General features: G+C 36.5%; 2 protein-coding genes across 2 annotated transcripts in view; one reads left to right on the top strand and one right to left on the bottom strand.

Moving 5' to 3' along the window:
• Positions 1–21,019, top strand: part of LOC6037997 (protein pelota) — a 35,009-nt gene that overhangs the window by 7,587 nt on the left and 6,403 nt on the right. Inside the window, exons 5-6 of the mRNA XM_001847792.2 lie at positions 1,520–1,589; positions 1,671–1,863. Coding sequence (XP_001847844.2) covers positions 1,520–1,589; positions 1,671–1,863 — 263 coding nt within the window. The remainder of the gene's footprint in view (positions 1–1,519; positions 1,590–1,670; positions 1,864–21,019) is intronic.
• LOC119767006 lies at positions 1,890–15,574 on the bottom strand. The gene is made up of 3 exons (XM_038254144.1): positions 14,970–15,574; positions 8,482–9,462; positions 1,890–2,043 (listed from the first exon to the last, which is right to left on the bottom strand). The coding sequence occupies exons 2-3, from the start codon at positions 9,072–9,074 to the stop codon at positions 1,935–1,937; spliced, it is 702 nt and encodes a 233-aa protein (XP_038110072.1). The 5' UTR covers positions 9,075–9,462; positions 14,970–15,574; the 3' UTR covers positions 1,890–1,934.

Here is a 21,019-nt window from a genome sequence, read left to right as displayed (position 1 = left end):
CAAAAAAAGTTTCACTCTACCGCTATTTTTGTTTTTTGGAAATTACGAAATTTTAAAAAAATGCAGCCAATGATTTTTGCCATCTTGTGATAAAGATGTTCTCAGCAAATTGAAAACATCCAAGAAACTGGTTATTTTTTTAGACAGTATTTTTTACCAATACCTACAACTTTTCCGAAGATGCTGATTCGATCAGAAATAATAATTTTCTAGATTTTTTATATTTTTAAAGCACTTTTGTATGGAAAGCTGCCAAAATTCAATGCAGATGTCCTATTGGTTTTCTTTAAGCTGCCATTCTACGCATAATTATACCATGTTCAAAATAGTACAACTGAGAAAAACGCGATTGAAATTTTTCGATTTCGAAAAAAAGTCCACGTGGTTTATGGATGGTTACAATTATGCAAAATGGTCTTTTCAGGCATTGGGAAACATTAAACAATTTTTTTTTGCCAAAATGAAATTTACAACTCATGAAGTCAACTGATTTCGTAGAGAATTCTAGAATTTTTATGAGGTCCTATAAACAATAAAATATGAAACACAATACCTTAGGCTGGTACAAACATTTTTAAAAGTTTTTGTAACCATCCCCCCCCCCTTCGAAATTGGCCCGAAAAATCAGGGGGCAAAATAGTAGTTTATGCAACAAGTTGCAAAAAGAAGATTTTTTCAGCACGTGTCGTACATTTATCCAACGAGGTTCACCGAGTTGGATAAATACGACAAGTGCTGAAAAAATCAAGGTTTGCAACGAGTTCCATACAACATTTTTTGCATTTCTGAAAAACACCCATTGAGTAAAATTATAAGTCGAATGTTCATGTATTTTATCAATAAATCGTTTAAATAAAAAAACGTTGGAAAGTATTACTTTTCAAAACTAGTGCTGAAAAGTTCAACTTTTCAGCATCCATTTCAGTGCTGAAAAGTAGAACTTTTCAGCATTTGTTTTGAAATGTGTTTCTATTCGATTCTGTTATTTTTAGTAGATAAAAGTAGGCTGTTTCGTCACGCGAGAATGACAGGAAAAGTAGGAAGTTTCAAGACGGAATTGCAAAAAAAAAAAAAAATTACAATAAACTTCAAAATTTCAATGAAAATTCAAGTGCAACCAGCTGAAATCAAATTAAAATACATTCTCCTGCGTTTAAAATTATTTTTAGCATGTTTGGGTTTATTACAAAATCTCAAGATTTTTTGAAAATTTTCGATGCAAAAATTTTTTTTTTTCTATACAATTTTTGTTTTTGTCAGATCTTAGATTTTTTGAAAACTAATGATTGCAAAACAACTGAAATAGTGTAAAATGCATTTTAAAACACTTTTTTTCATTTAAATGTGAAGACTATGGCTTGTTATTTAAATTTTTATATTTTTATATTTTTTTGCCCCCTTGACCAGGGCATAATGGTAATCCAAAACGGGAACCGGCTGAAATAAGATCATTCTTAAAGCATGAAAGAACTTTTTAGATCCAACAAAAACATAAAAAAAAATCTTTTATCTTTTTCAGGTGCTACTAGAAAATAAAGGAAAATTCATGCTCGTTCACTCATCCTCCGGCTTCAAGCACTCGCTCAAAGGTAAAATTCCGCTCGATCTTAAAAATCAAATTAACCAAATCTAATCGCAAACTACTCCTTTCCCCGTCCCATCTTCCGCAGAGGTCCTCCAAGATCCCGCCGTGGTGGCCAAGATGTCCGACACAAAGGCCGCCGGCGAGGTCAAAGCGCTGGAGCAGTTCTACACGACGCTGCAGTGCGAACCGGCCAAGGCGTTCTACGGCAAGAAGCACGTGCTCAAGGCTGCCGACGCCCAGGCCATCGAAACGCTGCTCATCTCGGACAATCTGTTTCGGTGAGTGCAAAGTAAAACTAAAAAGGTGTGATTGTTCCAAGTCTTTCTCTTTATTGAGGGAGCGGGTGGGGTTAGATTTGTAACGGTGGCAGCACAAACTGATCCAGCCGGTTGCAGCCGAAAATGGTCCGGTCGTACTTTCGTTGGTAGCTCAGCCGGTTGTCGATCGCCGCCGAAAGTCTGTAATGAGAAGAGACGAGAGAGAAAGAGATAATTGACATCAATTAATCATGCGGGTGATTCTGCACTGACCAGCTTCACGTAACGAGAGAAGCTGGTAATAACAATATAAATATCGTGGGAGCCACCGGTAATGGTCCTTTTTTGGTAGATCGTGTAGGCAAAGTGCACTTTCTAACTGATCGTTGACGATCGTTGCCACAATGTGAACAGGTCGCACCGTGGGCGATGGAATTAGTTCGCGCAGACCTTGATATTGATCTTTTCAAGTTATGCAGCGCGCTTTAAAAAAAATGCACTTTACTGGAACATGCTTTCCCCACACGCTCCTCCAAGGGTAGAACTGATGATGCCGTTTTTGCTGCCAAACTACTCAGACAAGAATTAACCAACCATTTCATAGCCCATTTACAGCCTCGATATTACATGCTAAGTGCAACAGCAACAAGTATTCGCCAATCGCGTCGTCGAAATGTGTTATGACTGACTGATCGACTGATCGCGTTGATCGTCCGATCAGACGCCGCTAATGAAACAATAAACTTAAAAAAAATCACACGCATCGTAAATGGTCGTGGCAGGGGGCGCTTAGCGCGCGCACACACGCGGGCTTAGTAATTGGTCAATTTGTTGAGAGCGCTTAAAATGGTGCGGTTGACATCGGTAAAGTCGGAATGAGACAAGCTGAGGATTTGAACAATATTGATTTTGAATATTCTAAAACTTTGTCAGTATTTCTCTGTGGTGAAAAAAAAAATCTATTTTACATTATTAGTTCTATCATAAAAGTCTCCATAAAACTTGTTCATGACCAATTATCTATTTTTTCGTCAGTTTTGTTTTTTGTCATTTTTAATATTTTGCTATTTTTCGTGAAACTTTGTCCTTTGTCGATTATTTTAATAACCAAATAACCCACTTTGTATCACTGGTTTCTCCATACGTGACTCCATAAAAATTTGGGGGTTATCCACACAAAACTGCTATGAAAATATTCCAAAATCTGGTTCAGGCTAAGATTATGTTGGGCTTTTCAGACAATAAGGCTAATACAAATTTTATTTAAACTTTTTGTCTCGACTCTGAAAATACTTTTTTTCTAAACTTTTAAGTTTTCTACCGATATGTGGTCCCAAAATTCGAAATTTGTAGAAAGATAAAAAAATCCAGAAAGATAAACAAAGCGTTATCCGATGCATTCTGATTAACTTACAGTCAATTTTAAAAGTTCTTAAAAAATTTCATTTTTCTTAAACGTTTTTGCCTCTCAAATTATAACATTTTAAATTTGAAAAGGGGGTGGGAAAACAAAAGCTTCAAATAAAATTTGCAATGGCCCTGGTTTTTTTTTTTGCAATTTATAAATACTTCAAAAAGGAATAGAAACCTTGCCAAAAAATAAGATAAGATTACACCTCTTAAAGTTAAAATTTTGTGAAAAATATTTTTTCTCAGTGTCGTCTAAACAGCCCTCATTTTTCAACTCGTGATATCTCAGTAACTATTGATTTATTTTTTGATAACAACCAAATTCAATTCAATTAAAAAAAAAACTTTTGTGAAAATCTAGCTCTTCATAACATTTGAAAATGTCAAAAATAAGTATTTGAAGTCTTTTCAAAAATTTCTAAGTTCTGAACTGCCGCTCTAATCGTGTCCGTCCCATATGTAAAAACAGCAAGCCGAGAAAAACGCGTGTCAAAGTTGTCCCGCCCATAAGGCTACGTGTTAGAATTTCACGAAAAAGTGGATTTTCTCCGGATTTCTAGAACAAAGTACTACATTTTATTGGTTTTTCTGATAGCTGACATGATTTTGAACCAAACTATATTATTACCTCAAAATTGACGAAATTACATATGGGACGGACTAGCTTCGAGCGGCAGTGAATTACTGTGACAGAAAAAATAGAACATTTTACAAAAGTTAATGAAAATTGTAAGATTTTTCTGCTTTTCGAAAATTCGTCAAAAACCATAGAAAAACATATAAATTTATGAATTCAGTGTAGTAGGCCTATGCTTTGGGATGTTCCCTTCAATATAAGGCTTTCTAGTCAGAATTTTACCAACACATTCAAAGTATGTTTACATGACAGCTGGACGTTTGTTTGCATCAGGTTTCCTATCTCTTTCTAGCAAAAGTTTTTTGTCAGGCGGCTTCTAGCTGGTTTTTTTGACTGACTGCCCGATATGTCAGCCAACATACTTCGCAAGGCTGTGACAGCTACAGCTCGATCATTGTTTGCATCAGGACACTGTGACGAGGAGTTCGTCATTTTTGAGTTAAATTATATTTTTTTCACTGGGCCTAGAAAGCCTTATTGTATACTTGGTTGAAGAAAAATTTTAGCTTAAAACTATTTTTGAGCCACTTTAAAAAAAAAAGTTTTTTCAACTACTTTTCCAGGGTGCGGGGCAGGATGGGCCACCTTAGAAAACAAGCCATTTTGTCTAATACAACGTTGAAGGGAGATAAGAAATGACTTTGGGGACCTTTCTTACATAGTTTCCATGAAGTTAGACCACTTTTATAAAAATAGTCACTTACCAAAACAATCATTTTTGAAAATAGTGTTAATATGTTGTATTAAGACACTATTTTTAAAAATAAGCATCAAAACAACTAAAAAATCAACGATTGTTGCATTAAACGTGATTTGTGAAGCTATCAGGAGTGAAATAATCAATTTAACTCAAATTTCGTAACTTTTGATTGTTTTTATAAGGCAGGAAAAGGGTGGTCCATTTTGCCCCCAAGTGGATTTTAATTTAACACTTCCACCACCAAGCCTCTAAATGACTTGAAGGTTCCATTGTTGTTTGTTTACCTTTGTAATAGCTCCTGGTAACATTCTAAACATTGAACACACTTTTTCAAACAATCTAACTTGTCAGAAAGCTTATTTAAGAACCTCGAAATAAACAACATTTGCGTGGTTTTGTCAATCAATTTAAATTTTTGCTCATAATTCGAAAAATACAATGAGTTCAAACGTCGTTTTCGGTGTGGTGATGTTATTTGACGTCCTTTATAAGACCCTTGCCTTACAGTTGGTCTAAATCCATTCTAAGGCCCAAAACCAAGGGTGGCCCATTCTGCCCCCCTGGTCCATTCTGCCCCCCCCCCCCCCCTGCCCCTATGTGTTAAAACCCAAATTCCCAAGCTCCTGGAAAAGGGGAATTTACATAAAAATCCCCACTTTTTCTCGAGGCCTAAGGCGAGTGCCAGAATTCCTTCGAAAGATTGGTTGCGCTCTGGTTTGATTTTGGATTAGAAAAGTTCTAATTTTTATGTTTATGAATGATACCTTCGTGAAACATTGTTTTTTTTTACAATAATATTGTCAATATTTTTAAATCAAGCAAAACATTTAAAAAAAAGTTACACATATTTTTATCGCGTTCAAGTTTTAAGATTTATTTTCAAGTAAAATAAAATTCAATATTGGCTAGAAAAATTAGACAGCAAAAAGTTATGTTTTTCTAAAAAAAATCAAAGGAAATAAACTTGCATTAATCTGAAATTATTTTAAAATCCAGTAGTTATTCGGTAACTGGGCGCTCGATAACTGGGCCGTAGCCCAGTTAAAAAGCAGACAAACTTCAAAAAACCAAAACAAACCGAAATGACCGAGGGGTTAATGGATGCAAAAATCATGTTCAATAAATAAAAAAAACTATTTTCAAACTTTTATTTAATTTAAAGTAACAATTAAAGAAATATGAGAAGTAAGCATTGTGAATAAATTTTATTAACTTTTATTTTTAAATTTCATCAGGAAAATAATAAGAATTGGTGGTCCCCTCGTTATTTTTCGTTCAGCAGCATTCGATGACTGGGCTACGTTCTCAGCCCAGTTACCGAACAAGTATTGTACAATTTCATGATTTTTGTAAAATTTGTCAGAGCCAAGAGAAAAAAAATGCGTTGGCTACTTGAAAAAAAAAATCATTTATCGAAAATGCAATGTTCCTAAAACAAAAAATAAATAAATATATGGTATGAGATTTTGTACCACGTAGGGGGACAGCATCTAAATCCATCGTGCCTCTAATGCTGCCATATCAGCACTTTGACATTCAATTACAGCTCATTAAAAGCGTTTTCAACTGGAATCGAGTGAAAAATAGCTCAATAAGAGGTAAGCAAGCAAGTTTCTATCGAAAGTTTTGCAAAATTAATTATTTAAATAATGAAAGTCAGCAAATTTGATGGAGTTAGGAGGTGCTTAACCTGCCAAACATACGAGAATTCCCCCTACGTTTTGCTTTTCTCAGCTGTGCTGATTTATGTCCGTATTTATCTAACCCAGCTCAAAAGTGTTCCAGAATGAGGAATTTCGCTTCCCTCTCTGCCAAATATGATAACGGAACTGTCTTATCACAGTGCATACATGTTTCCAACAACACGACATCGTTACAGCTCAAATCACAACCTCGTCTTATCTAAAATTGGCCCATTTCTTCAATTGTCCCAGTTTGTCAAAGTCTCCAACGAGACTTACCCCACACATGCCAAAAAACGAGAGCAATCCATCACACAGAAAAAAATAATGTAAATTTGGAAGAAGTAATTTTTGAAGGTTGAATATTACCTCTTTTATGATGTAATTTTACCTCAATTTAGACTGAAAAAGTAGCATTACACCAGAAAAGTGGTAAAATTACATATTTCCTGAGGTAAAATTGCACCTTTTTTCTGACATAAAAGATGTACCCCTTCCCAGATGTAATATTACAATGATTTTTTTTTTCTGTGCACAAAAAAAATGCAAATCGATCTCGATTTGGTTGGCGCACCACGCGGGAAGTTAACCGACTGTGGAAACGCACCATAATTAAGGATTGATGCGAAGAGCATCGACAGATCGTCGTCGTCGTCGCGATCGCGATCAAGCGATGCGAGATCAAAACATTGCACAGACGCACGTGTGGTTGGGCATTGAAACAAAGGAGTGTTGTATTTAGAGTGGAATGTTGTTTCGTTTGGTTTGCTTGAGCGGAACCGTATGGTAATGGTAGGGCTGGTTGGTGATTTACTGATCTACATACGGCTAGTAAAAAGATTTCATTGATCTGATTTTCATGATCTTAGAAATCCGTTGACCATGTCGCGGTTAACTAAATTGATTAGCTTTAAAATGGAAATGAAAGGCTCAATAAGATACAAAAATCGGAGATTCATCATTTTTAAAACATTCATAATAGTTCCGGGCGCTTATTCATCATCGAATCGGTTTGACCCGCGCGGTCATGCTCCTCCGGCGGGGGGTCTTGCGAGCGCGCTCGTATCAAGGTGATAATTAATTACCATCGCCATCAAGATTGCAAAAATGGAAACATCATCGGTGGTCTACGCAGTCTGCCATTTGCAAACAATGCGATTAAATTAGAAGACTTTTTTGAAAGCCTTTAAGAGGCAGGAAGAGAACTGATTAAAGTGTATTCAAGAGTATTTTATAGATTTTGTTGCATCCAGGGGAAGTGCTGAAGTATTACAATTTGCATGATACAGTTCAGACTCGATTATCCGAAGTTTCGATTATCCGATGGTTTGTATGGGACTTCAAACATTTAAAAAAATTTCCTCAAAGTTCTATCTAAAACCATTCATTTGCGAACAAGACAAGAGTTAAAATCGGTTGAAATGGGGCGGAGTTATGATTTTTGAATATGATGGTTGAAAAATGTGGTTTTTGCTAAAATCTACGATAATTGCCATTTTTGGACCACCCTAACACGGCTTAGGTCACCCTAATGCCCAAACAAAAAATACGGGTCTAATTATTTCGGCCCAGAAACCCCTACAAAACTTTTGAGCTATAGATCGGAGAACTTTTTGAATATTTAAACAAATTATTTTGGAAATATTTTTGTTCACTTAATATTGAGTTATGTTTTACAGTCCAGACTCGATTATCCGAAAAACTTGGAAAAATTTCACTTTGGATAAACAAATCACAAAATATTTTTTTCTTTGGTTTATTTTTTGTTGTCGAGCTTGAGTATGACCCCTAAACTATTCTAAAGTGATTCCGATTTTTTGAATCCAAGATGGCGGCCAAAACGGCGGTGATGAAACATTGGAAAAAGGCATTTGGTAATTTAATTGGCAATCATTATCCGAAGGTTTGTATGAGACTTTGGATAATCAAATCACGAAAATCTTGAGACAATCGAGCAGCTCTGTTGGTCACCGTCTTGCTTTCTGTGACATTTCTTTGAAGTTAGGGAAGTCTGCTGTTGGAGGTTTTTTTTTCCAAAAACAGTTTTTCTGTAACTGCAAATTTAATGTTGTTTAAAATTTAACTGCTAAAACCGCAGACTTCCACAAAAGCAGCTAATTCGTCCAGTTCCCACGTCAATTATTCACACTATCTCTCTACCTCGCTAACTCCAACCAAACCCCAACCCTAAATTACTCACTGAAACTCACCTGTATTGTCTCATTGCAACGCTGCTGTTCCGCCGCCGGTCACCGTTGGCGGATCCATTAATGAGATTCGCATCGGCTCCGTCACCGTTGCTGCCGGCATCATCACCAGCAGCAGTTGCACTCCGTTGATGCCGTTGCTGCCTACCGCTGAGAAGTGTCCGCGACCCATTCATGACGATGCCGTTGCTGTTTCTACTGTTGTTGGTACTACTGGTAATGCTAGTGCTAATCCTAGGAATGGGCGATGAGTAGTTGGACTGCTGCGAGGTGTTCCGGGGGTCGTTACGGTTCGCTGATGATGCAACCGTAGTTGATGAACTTCTCCGATCGGAGATGCTACAGGTGGATGAACTTGATTTACTGCTATATTGGTTCCTTATCGCTATATCACTTTCGATTTTGGTGCCATTCCGGACGGTTAAGTTGTAGAGGCATTTGTTCAGCTTAACTGGGTCGGTTGGCTGCTGAAGTGGCTGCTGCTGGGGCGAATTCATTTTCCGCCTCCTTAAACCCGTAAGCCGGGGGATTCCGTTAGGTCCGATGTGGTAATCTGGACGTCTGCCGATATCACGCTTAATGGACGTTGTCGTCATGCCCAATTATTGTCACCCTTTCGCGAGTTGGGCCCTCTCTCAGTGCAGATTCATTGATGAGCTTTCTTTGTGAGGATCCTTCTTCAAGAGTCGGTTTCCTCAAGGTCGTCGACTCCCTTCGACGCTGGTCAGTCTACTGACGTTTGCAAGCTGCTCTCGCGCTTAAACCCGGCATCACAGTAAACTGTGCTTTTTCATTGGTGAGGTGTTTCTTGGCTTTTTCGACTCTGTGGTGATTTTGATGATGAGGCTATAAAAGAAGTTCCGTATGACGACGACCGGTACTGACGGAGCTGGTGATGGTAGTGATGATGGTGTTGGTGGTATACCGTTGAGTCGGGAAATGGCTTGTGTGATGCTGTTGCTAACAGTTTTGGTTTGGTGATCTCTGTTGAAAATATTTGATTTGAATAAGATGGAGCTGATAACGTGATTGGACTCAAGTTGGCTCGGAATTTGTTGTGTTCATCGGAAATATGCGATACAGTCAAGACTCTATAATCCAAAGCCTTGGTAATTCAAGATTTCGATTATTTTAAGCTCGATTATCCGAAGGTATTTTTATTTTATGGACTCTTTCGTTGTCGATAGCGGGAAATATCGAATTATAGAACGAAAAATCAATGCAATCTATTTGAAGGAACTGAACAATTTATTGACAGCTTTATATCGAGAAGATCGACAGCCAGAGAGTCCACTGTATTTTATATCCCACCAATTCTACATACAAACTTTGGAGTAAAACCGTTTGTTACATTATTATTATAAATCAAATTCCACATGATTCTGGCGACCGTTTAGTTTATCTCAAAACAAATAAATTTGACAAATTTCTAAATTTTGAGTTTCTACAATTTTTCTACCATTTTTAATAAAAATTTTAAGTTTCCATAATTTTTAATCAAAACATTTGTTTACTTTTTAAATTTAGGCTGGAATTCGAACATTTTTATGAACTATGAAGAAAACGTTTGCATAATGAATCACGTTCTGAACACTTTTGCAAAGCAATGAATGAAAACATTTTCAAAAACAAGTTAACAAAAGCATTAGCAACAGCATGTGTTAGATCCCTGTTGAATTATTTTTCAAAAAAAGAGAAAAATTACAATTCTCTCAGAAAATTTTAGATGAATAAAAAAATATAAACATTTTCTTTTCATCCGTTATCAAAAATGTGATAAAAAATATTTAAATAAATTTCGTAAATTTGAAAAAAACGGGTGATGTTCCTTTTTTGTACTCAAATTTACAATATTGGATTCGAATGTTGTGTTTAGGTGATTAGTGTTCATTTTTTGTTTTCGAATTCTTTGTATTTCTTTACTTGTTTTGGCTTTCATTATGTGTTCAGGATAAACCCAAAACTGTGCATTTATTATGACATAAAAATTGTTAAAAAGTAGCTTTTCATAAAATATGTTATTTTTCTAATTATAGAGAATTTGACACATCACAAAGTTAACTACCGTTTCTATGCTTTCAAACCAACATTTACCTCATATGTAACTGTTAATGTTACAACCTACACGGAGAAAAAAGAGTTCCCAAAATCGTGAACAAGCGTTCATGAAAATGGGAACTACGAACAAATTGTTCAAATCCCATGGTACGTTTTTGGAAATCGTACCATGGGATTTGAACACTTTGTTCGTGGTTCCCATTTTCATGAACGCTTGTTCACGATTTTGGGAACTCTTTTTTCTCCGTGTATTTAAAAAAACTTTTGCTTACTGCTCAACCGCTAAAACGCTCAACCAAACCACAACTTTTGCTTATTTAAACAGATTTTGGCCAATCCTCATCCTCCTTTTGGTACTCATTACCGATTTTCCAACTTCCGAATCTGGTTAAAAATCTCAGTGATTTGTCAAAACCTGTTTTATCCTGTGGTTATTTACTTTTTTTTTCAAATAATCCAGAATCTTTTTCTATTACCTTTCATTCAAAAAATAAAATATGGATGCATTTTGAATTACATTTTATTACATCCTCATTATGCAAAATGTATTCAAATGTAATTTCACTAAAGTTCTCAATTCTTTAGAATTCTTTAGACAGGGTTGCTATGACTACACAATTTTTATCTATATTTGTTTGTATTTATTAGCAAAACTATTAATATTCTCTCCTTCAGCATTTTTTCCACATATAGTGAAACAACAATATACAAAATAATTCCTACAAAAGTAGTGTGGAATTAATCAAATTTAGTAAATTAAATACTTTCGAACCACCCTCTTACTCATTTTTGCACGCATTGCCTTACCCATTCATGGCAGTGCCATTTTTGTTTATTCGATTTCATGGTTAATTATTGTTATGGAAAGTGGTCTCTTTTTTGCGTCCCGGATTTATTGTCTCCTTCTTTTATATCCAACATTAAAAGTCGTTCCTTCGCGCTAATTCTTCACGCCACCACCGAAGTCGATGACGACGCCGTGGTTATTTATTTTAAATATTATTTTTTGCGAAGGTGGACGGTCGCGCGGCTGTTTTGATATCGCCAATTCAATGCAATCTGCGCGCCCCACTAAGTCCAGAACAAAAGCGGATATTTCTGGCGTCTCCACGGTCCACAGATGGGATCAACTATGGAGTTTGGCCACTCCGCGTCTCGATTGTTGTTATAAAAACTGGAGGAGTTTCGTTTTAGGAAAAGCCAGTTGTCTGCCAGCACATAGCGTGATGAATCAGGGCAACAATCACTTTCCTATAATGTTACAGCTGCCTCGCTATGTATGGTCTTTAGAACAGAGTGAAAATGATCACTGGAAAACAAGATAAACTAGTTTTTTTTGTTCTCGCTCAGTATCTCATTTGTCCATTGAGCCAGCAGCCACCCTCGCGTTTCTAGTCAGTCCAGTACATGCTGCTATGGTTTGCTACAGTACCCCTTAGACTTTGACTCCCTTCCACTTCTTCATGCCGAACCAGTAGATCGGCACGCTCCACCACAACTTGAGACCACTTCTGGTTTTTGCATACCTCTGAGCACCTCTCAAAACCTTAAGCGCACGTACTTAAGCCACCTCTCTTCTTAAGTGTGGTCTCGTACAAGAGTGACCGAAAAGCGCGAGCGCAATAAAACGTGGTACTTGGGCCACACTGTATAGTACGGTGACGGTGATCAATGGGCAATTAAAGTGTCGAAAAACATCAACCGTTGTTGTTGGTGCTGCTGCAGTTTTGGTATGCATACAAGCCCATCGACGAGAAGGTGACGGGTTCGGCCCAAATATGGGAAAACAGTAATTGCACAACTAAGTGGAGTGTAATATTTTATGGAGGATTTTTCCCTTAGGAAGGAATCAAAAGTTTCGTGAAAATTTAACAACTAAGAAAGATTGATAAATTGATTCAAATCAATGTATTTAAAAAAGGCAATATTTTATATGAGATAATTTTGAGAATATTTCTTGTAATTTCTAGATTCGCCTAAACATTACATTAAGTATGAATACAAAGAAACGAATTGTATTCATAATAATGCATTTTGCTAAACCACAATTACATTAATTGCATCCGGAATTTGTTTTAATCGTACACCTATATAACAACAAACCTTAAAAAATTGGCTTTTATTTCAAACTAAAATGGCAGCATATACTGCTACGAAATAAGCCTTGTTAAAATTTTATGTTTTGAATTTTTAAATTAGCTGAAACTTTTCAATGGACCATCTATAAACCACGTGGACACTTTTGGTATTGGGATTTCCAAAAAAAAAGTGTCCACGTAGTTTGTTGATGGTCCCCAAGTACCTTTGGTATGTCTAAAGCTATTTAGCATCATCAGTTGGTCCATATCATTTCCATATCATTGTGCAGGTCCCAATGCCTTACCTTTTGATCTTCACGTATCCCCAAAGTTCAACTTCAATCCTGAGTTATTCGATAAAAAGCGAAAAAACTCCGTGCATTGTTGTCACTCTTCATAGGAATGAAGTTCCAATCTTGTCGTGCTATCGTGACACACCCTGAAAATTGCTGTATGTGCGATAACTGGCCAAAGAGACTTCAGGTCAGAACGCGTTTGACACACGTACATGACCGACTACCGTAAACATTTGTGATTATAACTCGGGAATCCGGCAACCAAATTCAACCAAACTTCGGGACAATACATAGAAGAGCCAACCAAACAACACGTGTTTGTTATTGTTTACATTGTGTGCGCTGCAAACTCGGAACATCAAAAAGTAACGTGTGACAAGATGACAACGTCGAGTTGATGCTGTCCATACAAAAAATGGTATTTGAAATTTTTTAAATCAATTCCTTTTGAAGGATTTTTTGATTTGGTGTCTTCGGCAAAGTTGTAGGTACCCAATAAGAATTTTGGCTCGAGCCTCGACTCGATTCAGGCTCGATCTCGAGCCAGACCGACTCGAGGCTCGAGCCAAAATTCTCAGTGGGTATTGATGAGGACTACACCGAAAAAAATGATGCACGGAAGTTTTTTACGGATTTTTAAAATTAGTTTTTGTCCTTTTCAGAAAATTACAGAAAGGGCAATTTTATTTACAAAATAAAAAATGGAAAAAAAAATTAATGTAAAATCAATTTATCAACAAAAAACTGGAAAAATTAGATTTTATCAGTGTTGTCCAATAAGCCGATCACTGATATCTCGGGAAATAGTGGTCCGATTTTCAATGTTAGAAAATGAAAATTTTGTGAAATATTTATTCTCTTTTCAATAAAATGTATTTCGATATTTTAAAATTCCAACTTCTGAACATGTTAAAACATTATTTTCAGCCCTTTAAAAAAGTTATTTTTGACCAAAAAATTCCCCGTCATCTCATCTATTATGAAAAATTGCAATCGAAAGGTACTTTACAGAAATTTTTCGTTGTCAAGATCATTCCATCTAAAGTCTGAGTTTTAGTATGCAATTATTCAATTGCTTCAATAGAAAACATAAATCATCAATTTGTCTTAAAAGATTGGACATCTTGTGGCTGAGTTTTTTTCCAATTTATTTTTAGCATTGATATATTTTTACTTACAATTGCCAACCCTTAACTTTATGATCCATTTTATCAAAATTACAGAAGGGATTTTTTCAATTTGTAAATGTTAAACATTTTAAGATTCAAAAAATGGTGTCGATTTTGGAATTTTTTTATGTATTCAAATTCAAAAACATAGAGTCACCACAGGATTTCTATCCGTGTAAATCTGTCCACGTTCCTAGATACAACATTACAATGATTTTTTAGTATGTCAATCTTTCATTCCACTTGTATTCGTTCAAAACTAGTTTTCCCCATTTTGCCCCAAATTCCCCATTGCACACCGAACGATACAACCAAATTAGCACACTAATTGGCAGGTTTGGCTCTTTCCATTCCATTTCAATAAATCATCCCAAAGAGCGAAGCTCTGGCAGGAGATAAAAAAACGTTGTAAAACGAAAACATTTTGATTTTAAATATCGAAAAAGAAATCGCAAGTAGTACGTACGCTTAAAATGTGGTCAAAGTTGGCTTAGTTAAACCAAGCTGACACATTCGGCACGCAGCGTTACCATCAACAAGTCACCAGGCTTTTATGTAAATAACCCACCTCAGGCATGTGGTTATAGACAGGTAGTTATCAAAAACTGTGCTTTAGGGGAGATTGACTAATTGTTTTTCTTCATGAATTTAAATTACGATACCAAAATTGAACCCAGTCAACCCTAATCGATCAGAGACGTCGTGACGCCTCAATACACGCGAAAGTTTGCCACTTTCTTCTCTGACGCTGTCGCAATTTCGCACATTGGTTTTCCTCTTTGCGCAAACGATTCACAAAAACATGCTGCCAGCATTGACTTGCATATATGCGCCTCAACTCAACTTGAGATTTCACAATTCCATTCCATTCAGGCGGTGAAGACTCTCACCTTTTTCAGCTTTCTCAGCTCTCGTGTGGTGTTATTTAATTATGATCTTTCTCGAGACCTTCTCCCTCAGGTCTGATTCTAGTCTGGCAAGTTATTTGAGTCTTGATACTGAAAAATCACCACCTTTTTCTGAGTCACACACCGTCGTTCCTCCACTCTAGTTGTGTGTGATAGCTATATCTGGTTTAATAAGCCCGTTTTGAGGTTTTATATAACATTCCACCGCTCAGCGCCGCGCGACAACGCGACTTAACCCGCGCGGCGTGTCTCCGCCAAGATCCCCCCGCTCAGCTGCTGCTTCTAGTATGCATTTGGAATACGCGATCAGTGCGGCACAACTTTTTTAAATGTCACTCCTTCTGGCCTGACTCCGTGCTCAGAATTTATCTCCTTAGCCTGAGCGATCCGCAACTTCTATCTCCAAGATCCTCGAAGATCAACCGGCCGAACCTGCGACGAAGTTGACGGGGTTGAAATGTCTATCAAAGTCAATCGAAATTAATTAACTGTGGGGAATCACGCGTCCAGTGTCCACTTTCTACAGAACTAAACAAAATGTTGGAGAAGACCGCGCGCGCGAGCGTAAACGTGGTTGTCCGGCGGAGTTTGGCTGACTGACTGAACCTACTGACTTAGTTGAGGCTGCCGGCTGTGTTGGCTTAGCTATGCTCGCTCTTTTGCTCAGTTTTGTTTTGTCTCTCCGGCGTGTTGAGTGAGCGAGTTTTGAGATTCTCAATTTAGCATCAGTTTCTCTCGATGGGTTGTGCAGTGATTGCAGGGCTCGTGTGTTGTTCTAAATAATTCCAATTTTAAATTGTATTGATTCTACTGATTTACGTAAAAAAAAGCAACATTGAAATCAAATTCTCTGTAATTTGGTGAAGCTGTTGATACTATCAAAATAAGCAAAAATCTGAAAAACCGCAATTTTCAAACTGCGATATATCTGGAACCCAACATTAAAGAAGGATGTTGGACTTATTTTGATTGGACGTAAAATCGGTTGATGAAGTTGCGATGTTACATTTTTACATTGAGCTCATATTTTAACCCTCTACTGCCCAATTTTTTCTTTCGAATTTTTTTATTTTTCTCATGTTCAGGGGGTCATTTTGAGCAACTTTTGTTTTGTGGAAAACTTGAATTCTCTTGTTTCATGTATTTTTTTGTTTTATTTAATGTATTTTAATTTGCATTTATCTTGTTAAGTTTATTTTTATTTTTGGTAGTATTTTGCCTATTCTACCACCTCCTATCACTAAATTTTGCCTGTGACGAATTCCCCTCTCGGCAAATTTCCCCTCTTTTTGGTGCACGCTGGTTGGATGAACGAACGTTTCCCAATCAGTCAATCGAGAGACGTGAGATTGATGTATCTAAATTCACCCCCACTCCACCTCATAATTTTCGGATCGTCGACGAGCCAACAAAACTCGGCTCGGTCGGTCCCGAAAATTCATTCTATTGCTGGACGTCGACGAGAACACATCAGAAGCAGATGGCCTGGTGGCCCGGTAGCAGACGGCCTGGAGGTCCGAGAGCAGATGGCTTGGAGGCAAGGACCAGCTAAGACATGCCAGTCGCGGGAGTCGATCATTGGAACTGGCCACCACCTGGACTGGAGTGGCCGGAGGCCCCGCGGATGTTCCGATGGGGGGACATTTTCCGGACCGTAAGAGTTGGGGCAATATGGGTATCAAACTTTATGGTTTTTGATACTGGACATGAAATTTGACATTTCGACAGTAGTGGCCATAATTCGGAGCGGCCGGAGGCCCCGCGGATGTTCCGATGGGGGGACATTTTCCGGACCGTAAGAGTTGGGGCAATATGGGTATCAAACTTTATGGTTTTTGATACTGCATCTTGGTAACTTTCGAGTGGTGAAGGAAAGTCAATTGATTTCACTTCGATTTCTATTTCAGCTCCACTTGCAATTTCCGTCCCCCTAGTTCAATAGGACGGTTATTATAAGGGGGAAATTGGGACCGGACATTCTAATCGAAAATTTCAACAATCATCTTGCAAAGTTCTTTGTCATACTGGTCATGTGTAACATAACCACCTGCACCTTTTTTTCATGTTTTTACAAGCCACTTTTTCTATTTTTTGCTTGTTTTTCACATTTTCTGCTATAAAATGGCACCATTATCATTTTTAAATTGCAAAAAAAAATCGTATAAGCATAGTCTCAAACACTACAAAAATTACCGCATACTTCTTTTTACTTAAAATATAAGAAATGTTAGTAAAAAACACAGCCAAAGTTGACACCTAAAAAATAACATTTCAACAAAATTTCTAAAATTCCCTGGGCTTTGTCATAATGAGTGTCATAGGTTTGATGCTTTTTGGCAAAGAGTATGATTTGATCCGATGTAGAATTAAAATCGAAGTTTTCAGTATATTGCTGAAGCTTCCATTTTTACACATGGACACCACTTCATGCTACGAGAACCCACTTTGGCGCAGTCTCAGGGCTTAATCGATGGCCGGTAAGCTGTCATCGAGACAAGGAGGTTCTCCGATAGTGGAAATATCACATTTGTACAATGAATCGCTACATATGTGATTTTTCCCTATCTTAATGTGGGTGTCAGGTTAGGATGAGGGTTTTTAAAAAATTTAGTTTTTGTAGAATTTAGGATTTTAACTATAAATATCAACTTTTAATACTTTGCCTTTAGTTATTAAGGGACAAAATTGTAACAGTTATGATTTGTAAAAATTTCCGTAGAGTCTCGATCAATCAATAGTGAAATGATATCGGACTAAGTTCGTTGATCTGTTGAACTAACGGTTGTCGGAATATGATTGTATCGACCATTGTTGCGAATCGAGGATCTACTGGAATTCTGACGATCAAATGGTCGTCTCTATTTCAATTCACGACTTGTATAATATGAACTGTTATTCATTCTTTTTTAGTTTTTTTAAAAGAAGCCAGACAGGTTTCACAAGAAACGTTTTTTTGGCTATTAATTAAAATGTCGGGGATTTGAGATAAGAGTAGCTTTCGGATAGCTTGCTTTAAATCTTGTATTCAATTCAAGTTAGGTAGTTATCCGCAAATGAAAATTTGGACTTATATGAATAATTGAACATTTTGGACTTTAAATAACACACAACTGTGCATTTATTCTAGAGTCAGATCCATACAACGTCAGTGTATATTTGGTCGAAGTGTACTAATTCATTGGCAGATCTGATTCTAGTTGTAATGTACGACAAGACTGCTGACGGACGTGACAGGACGAGGGCCCCGTTTAGAGGTTTCGACATCAACGATGTGCGGCTGGATCACCCTCGCAAAAAAAAAAAATCTAAAATTATCAGAGTTCTTCTTTCCAATGCTTTTTAAAGATCAAAAATTGGTTAAATAGAGTTTTCAACATCGTGTTCCTCAGAAAATTCTACTTATGTTTTATAATTTTGGTAATTTTCAATTTTACTAACAACATGCTCACGCATCGGCACTGCCATGAAGCATGATGCTCTGCTACGAAAAAACACGCGCACTCGCTAGGACATTTTTAAGGTAATTATAGAACTCTAACCTTCAAAATTCAATATCTCGTAAACGTAAAGGAAAACATAATAAGAAAAACCATTGTCAAATTTTCTGATGAGCACGATTGTGAGTTCAAAACTTTAACTTTAACCCCATTTGGAAAATTGCGCAAAACACCCTGCAAAAAGAAAATAATTTGAAAATGACTGCGTCAATTGAATCTATGTTATATTTCTTTTTAAAAAAATCCTCATAAATCCAAATAATTTGACTAAGGCTCTTTTGGTACGTAAATAGTAATATTTATATTTATTCTTAAAATATTTTTTTCTAAGCGTTGAGAAAATTTCACACGAGTTTTACTTTTAAACTTAAAAAATTTCAATATCATTTAGAGGAACTTATTTTTTATAATTTTCGAATAATACTCATCATTACTTATCTAACTGTACGGATTTTTTCCTTACCATACGGATTTTCGACCCTCTTCGCGGATTTTGAACAGGCCGGAATATTTGTAAGGAATTTTTCGCATAATACGGATTTGTACGGAATTTTTTAAGCATTGAATTGCTTTTTTGATTTGGTCAAAGCATTTGTTAACTTGTCATTTTTATTTAACTGTGAGCTTGATTTTAAAAGGGAGAGTTTTCCTCAATTCAAATTTGATTATCAGTTTTCTTTTGAAAAGGTCCTATAAACTATTGTCTTTCATATGTCTTTCATTCACTCTAGAATTCTCTGGTGAGTTTTCAAAAGCCTTAAGAGCCACCGTGACCTCCGACACTAATTTTCGTTTTTATCCAAAAAAAAAAAAAACAAAATTTCATTTATTTTTAGTTTGGGGCACTTCAAGGACGTGTAGATGAACACTCTCAACCATTTTTGAAATTGTTTTTTCATAAGTAGGTCGAATACCGATGCAAAAAGGACTTTGTTGACCAATGGCTCTTACGGCCATTTGAAAACTAATCCGAGAATTGTTCTTTTAAAAGTTCCTCACACAAATATTTATCTTTCTTTGTGAAAACCTTTGAACATTTCTATTAACAAATCTAGAGTTTTTAAAGGTATTATAAACTGTTGTGTATCACATGTTAATGTCACACAATACAAAAAAAAAACGCTGGACATGCGTTCGTGAAAACACTGAGAACGATATTATTCGTAAAAGCAAACTTGACAGTTCGACAACTTTTAAGCGTTTAACTAACAAATTGAAGAACATAATGATTTGATTCAAATCACGGTTTATTTTAAGAATACTATTAAACGTGCAAGTCATAAGCACTCTGATAGCATTTTATAGAATTTGTCAGCTGTAAAAATGGCACAGTTTTAAATTTTTAATTCTCAAATTTATTTAATTTATCTATGAATACAAAGAGACGAGTTGTTCCTTTTAATTCCGCTATATATAGCGTAATTAAAAGGAACAACTCGTCTCTTTGTATTCACAGTAATGCATTCTGCTAAAACGCTCAACCAAACCACAATTAATTTATCTAAATAATTCCCAGTTTTTGTTAGACCATGGTGTCATATCGGCAAAAAGTACGGATTTTTGCTCAGCAAGAGTTGGTAGTCTTAAATTATAACTTTGCCGAAGACACTATATCGATCATAAAATACTTCTTAAGATACCGATTTTTGATATTTTTTGCATTTTCCGTTCCAGCTGTTGATGAAGATTACAATAAAATAAAATCAAATAATTTTAGACAAAACAAAATTTTACAATTATGTTTTAAAATCTCGATTAAATTTTCAAAAGGTCCTATCTTCATAGGAAACCTTTGATTCATAAGTTGTTTTGAAAATTTACTCTAGAAATCTTAATTTAAATCCACACCCAAATTTGCATACTAGTTTTTTACATCACTGCAACTTCTCTCGCCATAACATTACTCAGAGGGTTTATGTTTTGCTCTCAAGAGACCAAACTCTCTTCGATCTTCGGTCGTTTGTGTGATGCTTTGCTCGATCGCTCCCAAACCGAACCCAAATCGAAATTTACTCCCATTTTAAGACGCCTGATGCGCTCTTTTCAACTACAAAAGAAAAGAGTTGTTTGTAAACCGGCCTTTTTACCTGAACTTGTTCGCAGCTCAGCTGCCGGCTGTATATGCAAAGTTACCTGACCAGATTCAACCGGCATGCTCGAAACGGTGAATGCGTGAGAGGGACTTCATTAACTTTTAAATGTAAGTCAGTTGTGCCCTCTGGGCGTAATGACTTTCAAACTGGTTTAAAATTTCCTCTTCGAAGACGGTTATTAGCATGAGAACAATTGCTGTTGCACTTCATTTGAACGCCGTTTGGAGCACCACGAGGACCGACCGGAACTTCATAGGTCCATAGGAGGGCGCATGGTACACAATTTGGTGCTATTTTTATGCTGCCGCCACACAGGGCAGTGATGTTGCATATGCTACGCTGTGTTTACACAAGTGATCTTACCAAACAACATCGGCATTAGGGTGATATTGTTGTTTTGTTTTTTTCCTAGCATTTATTGAAGAATTAAAATTTATGACAA

The sequence above is a fragment of the Culex quinquefasciatus genome, chromosome 2, assembly GCF_015732765.1.
Source record: "Culex quinquefasciatus strain JHB chromosome 2, VPISU_Cqui_1.0_pri_paternal, whole genome shotgun sequence".
Lineage (NCBI taxonomy): Eukaryota > Metazoa > Arthropoda > Insecta > Diptera > Culicidae > Culex > Culex quinquefasciatus.
Note: the sequence above shows the minus strand (reverse complement) of the source record. Positions and strands in the feature narration are given on the sequence as shown.

Bases quoted from the DNA above. Each gene is read 5' to 3' on its own strand.
- LOC119767006 (XM_038254144.1), bottom strand. From the start codon at position 9,074: ATGACGACAACGTCCATTAAGCGTGATATCGGCAGACGTCCAGATTAC. The intron at 2,044-8,481 runs GTGAGTTTCAGT...TTCTCATTACAG, and splicing joins GTTGCAATGAGACAATACAG to ACTTTCGGCGGCGATCGACA.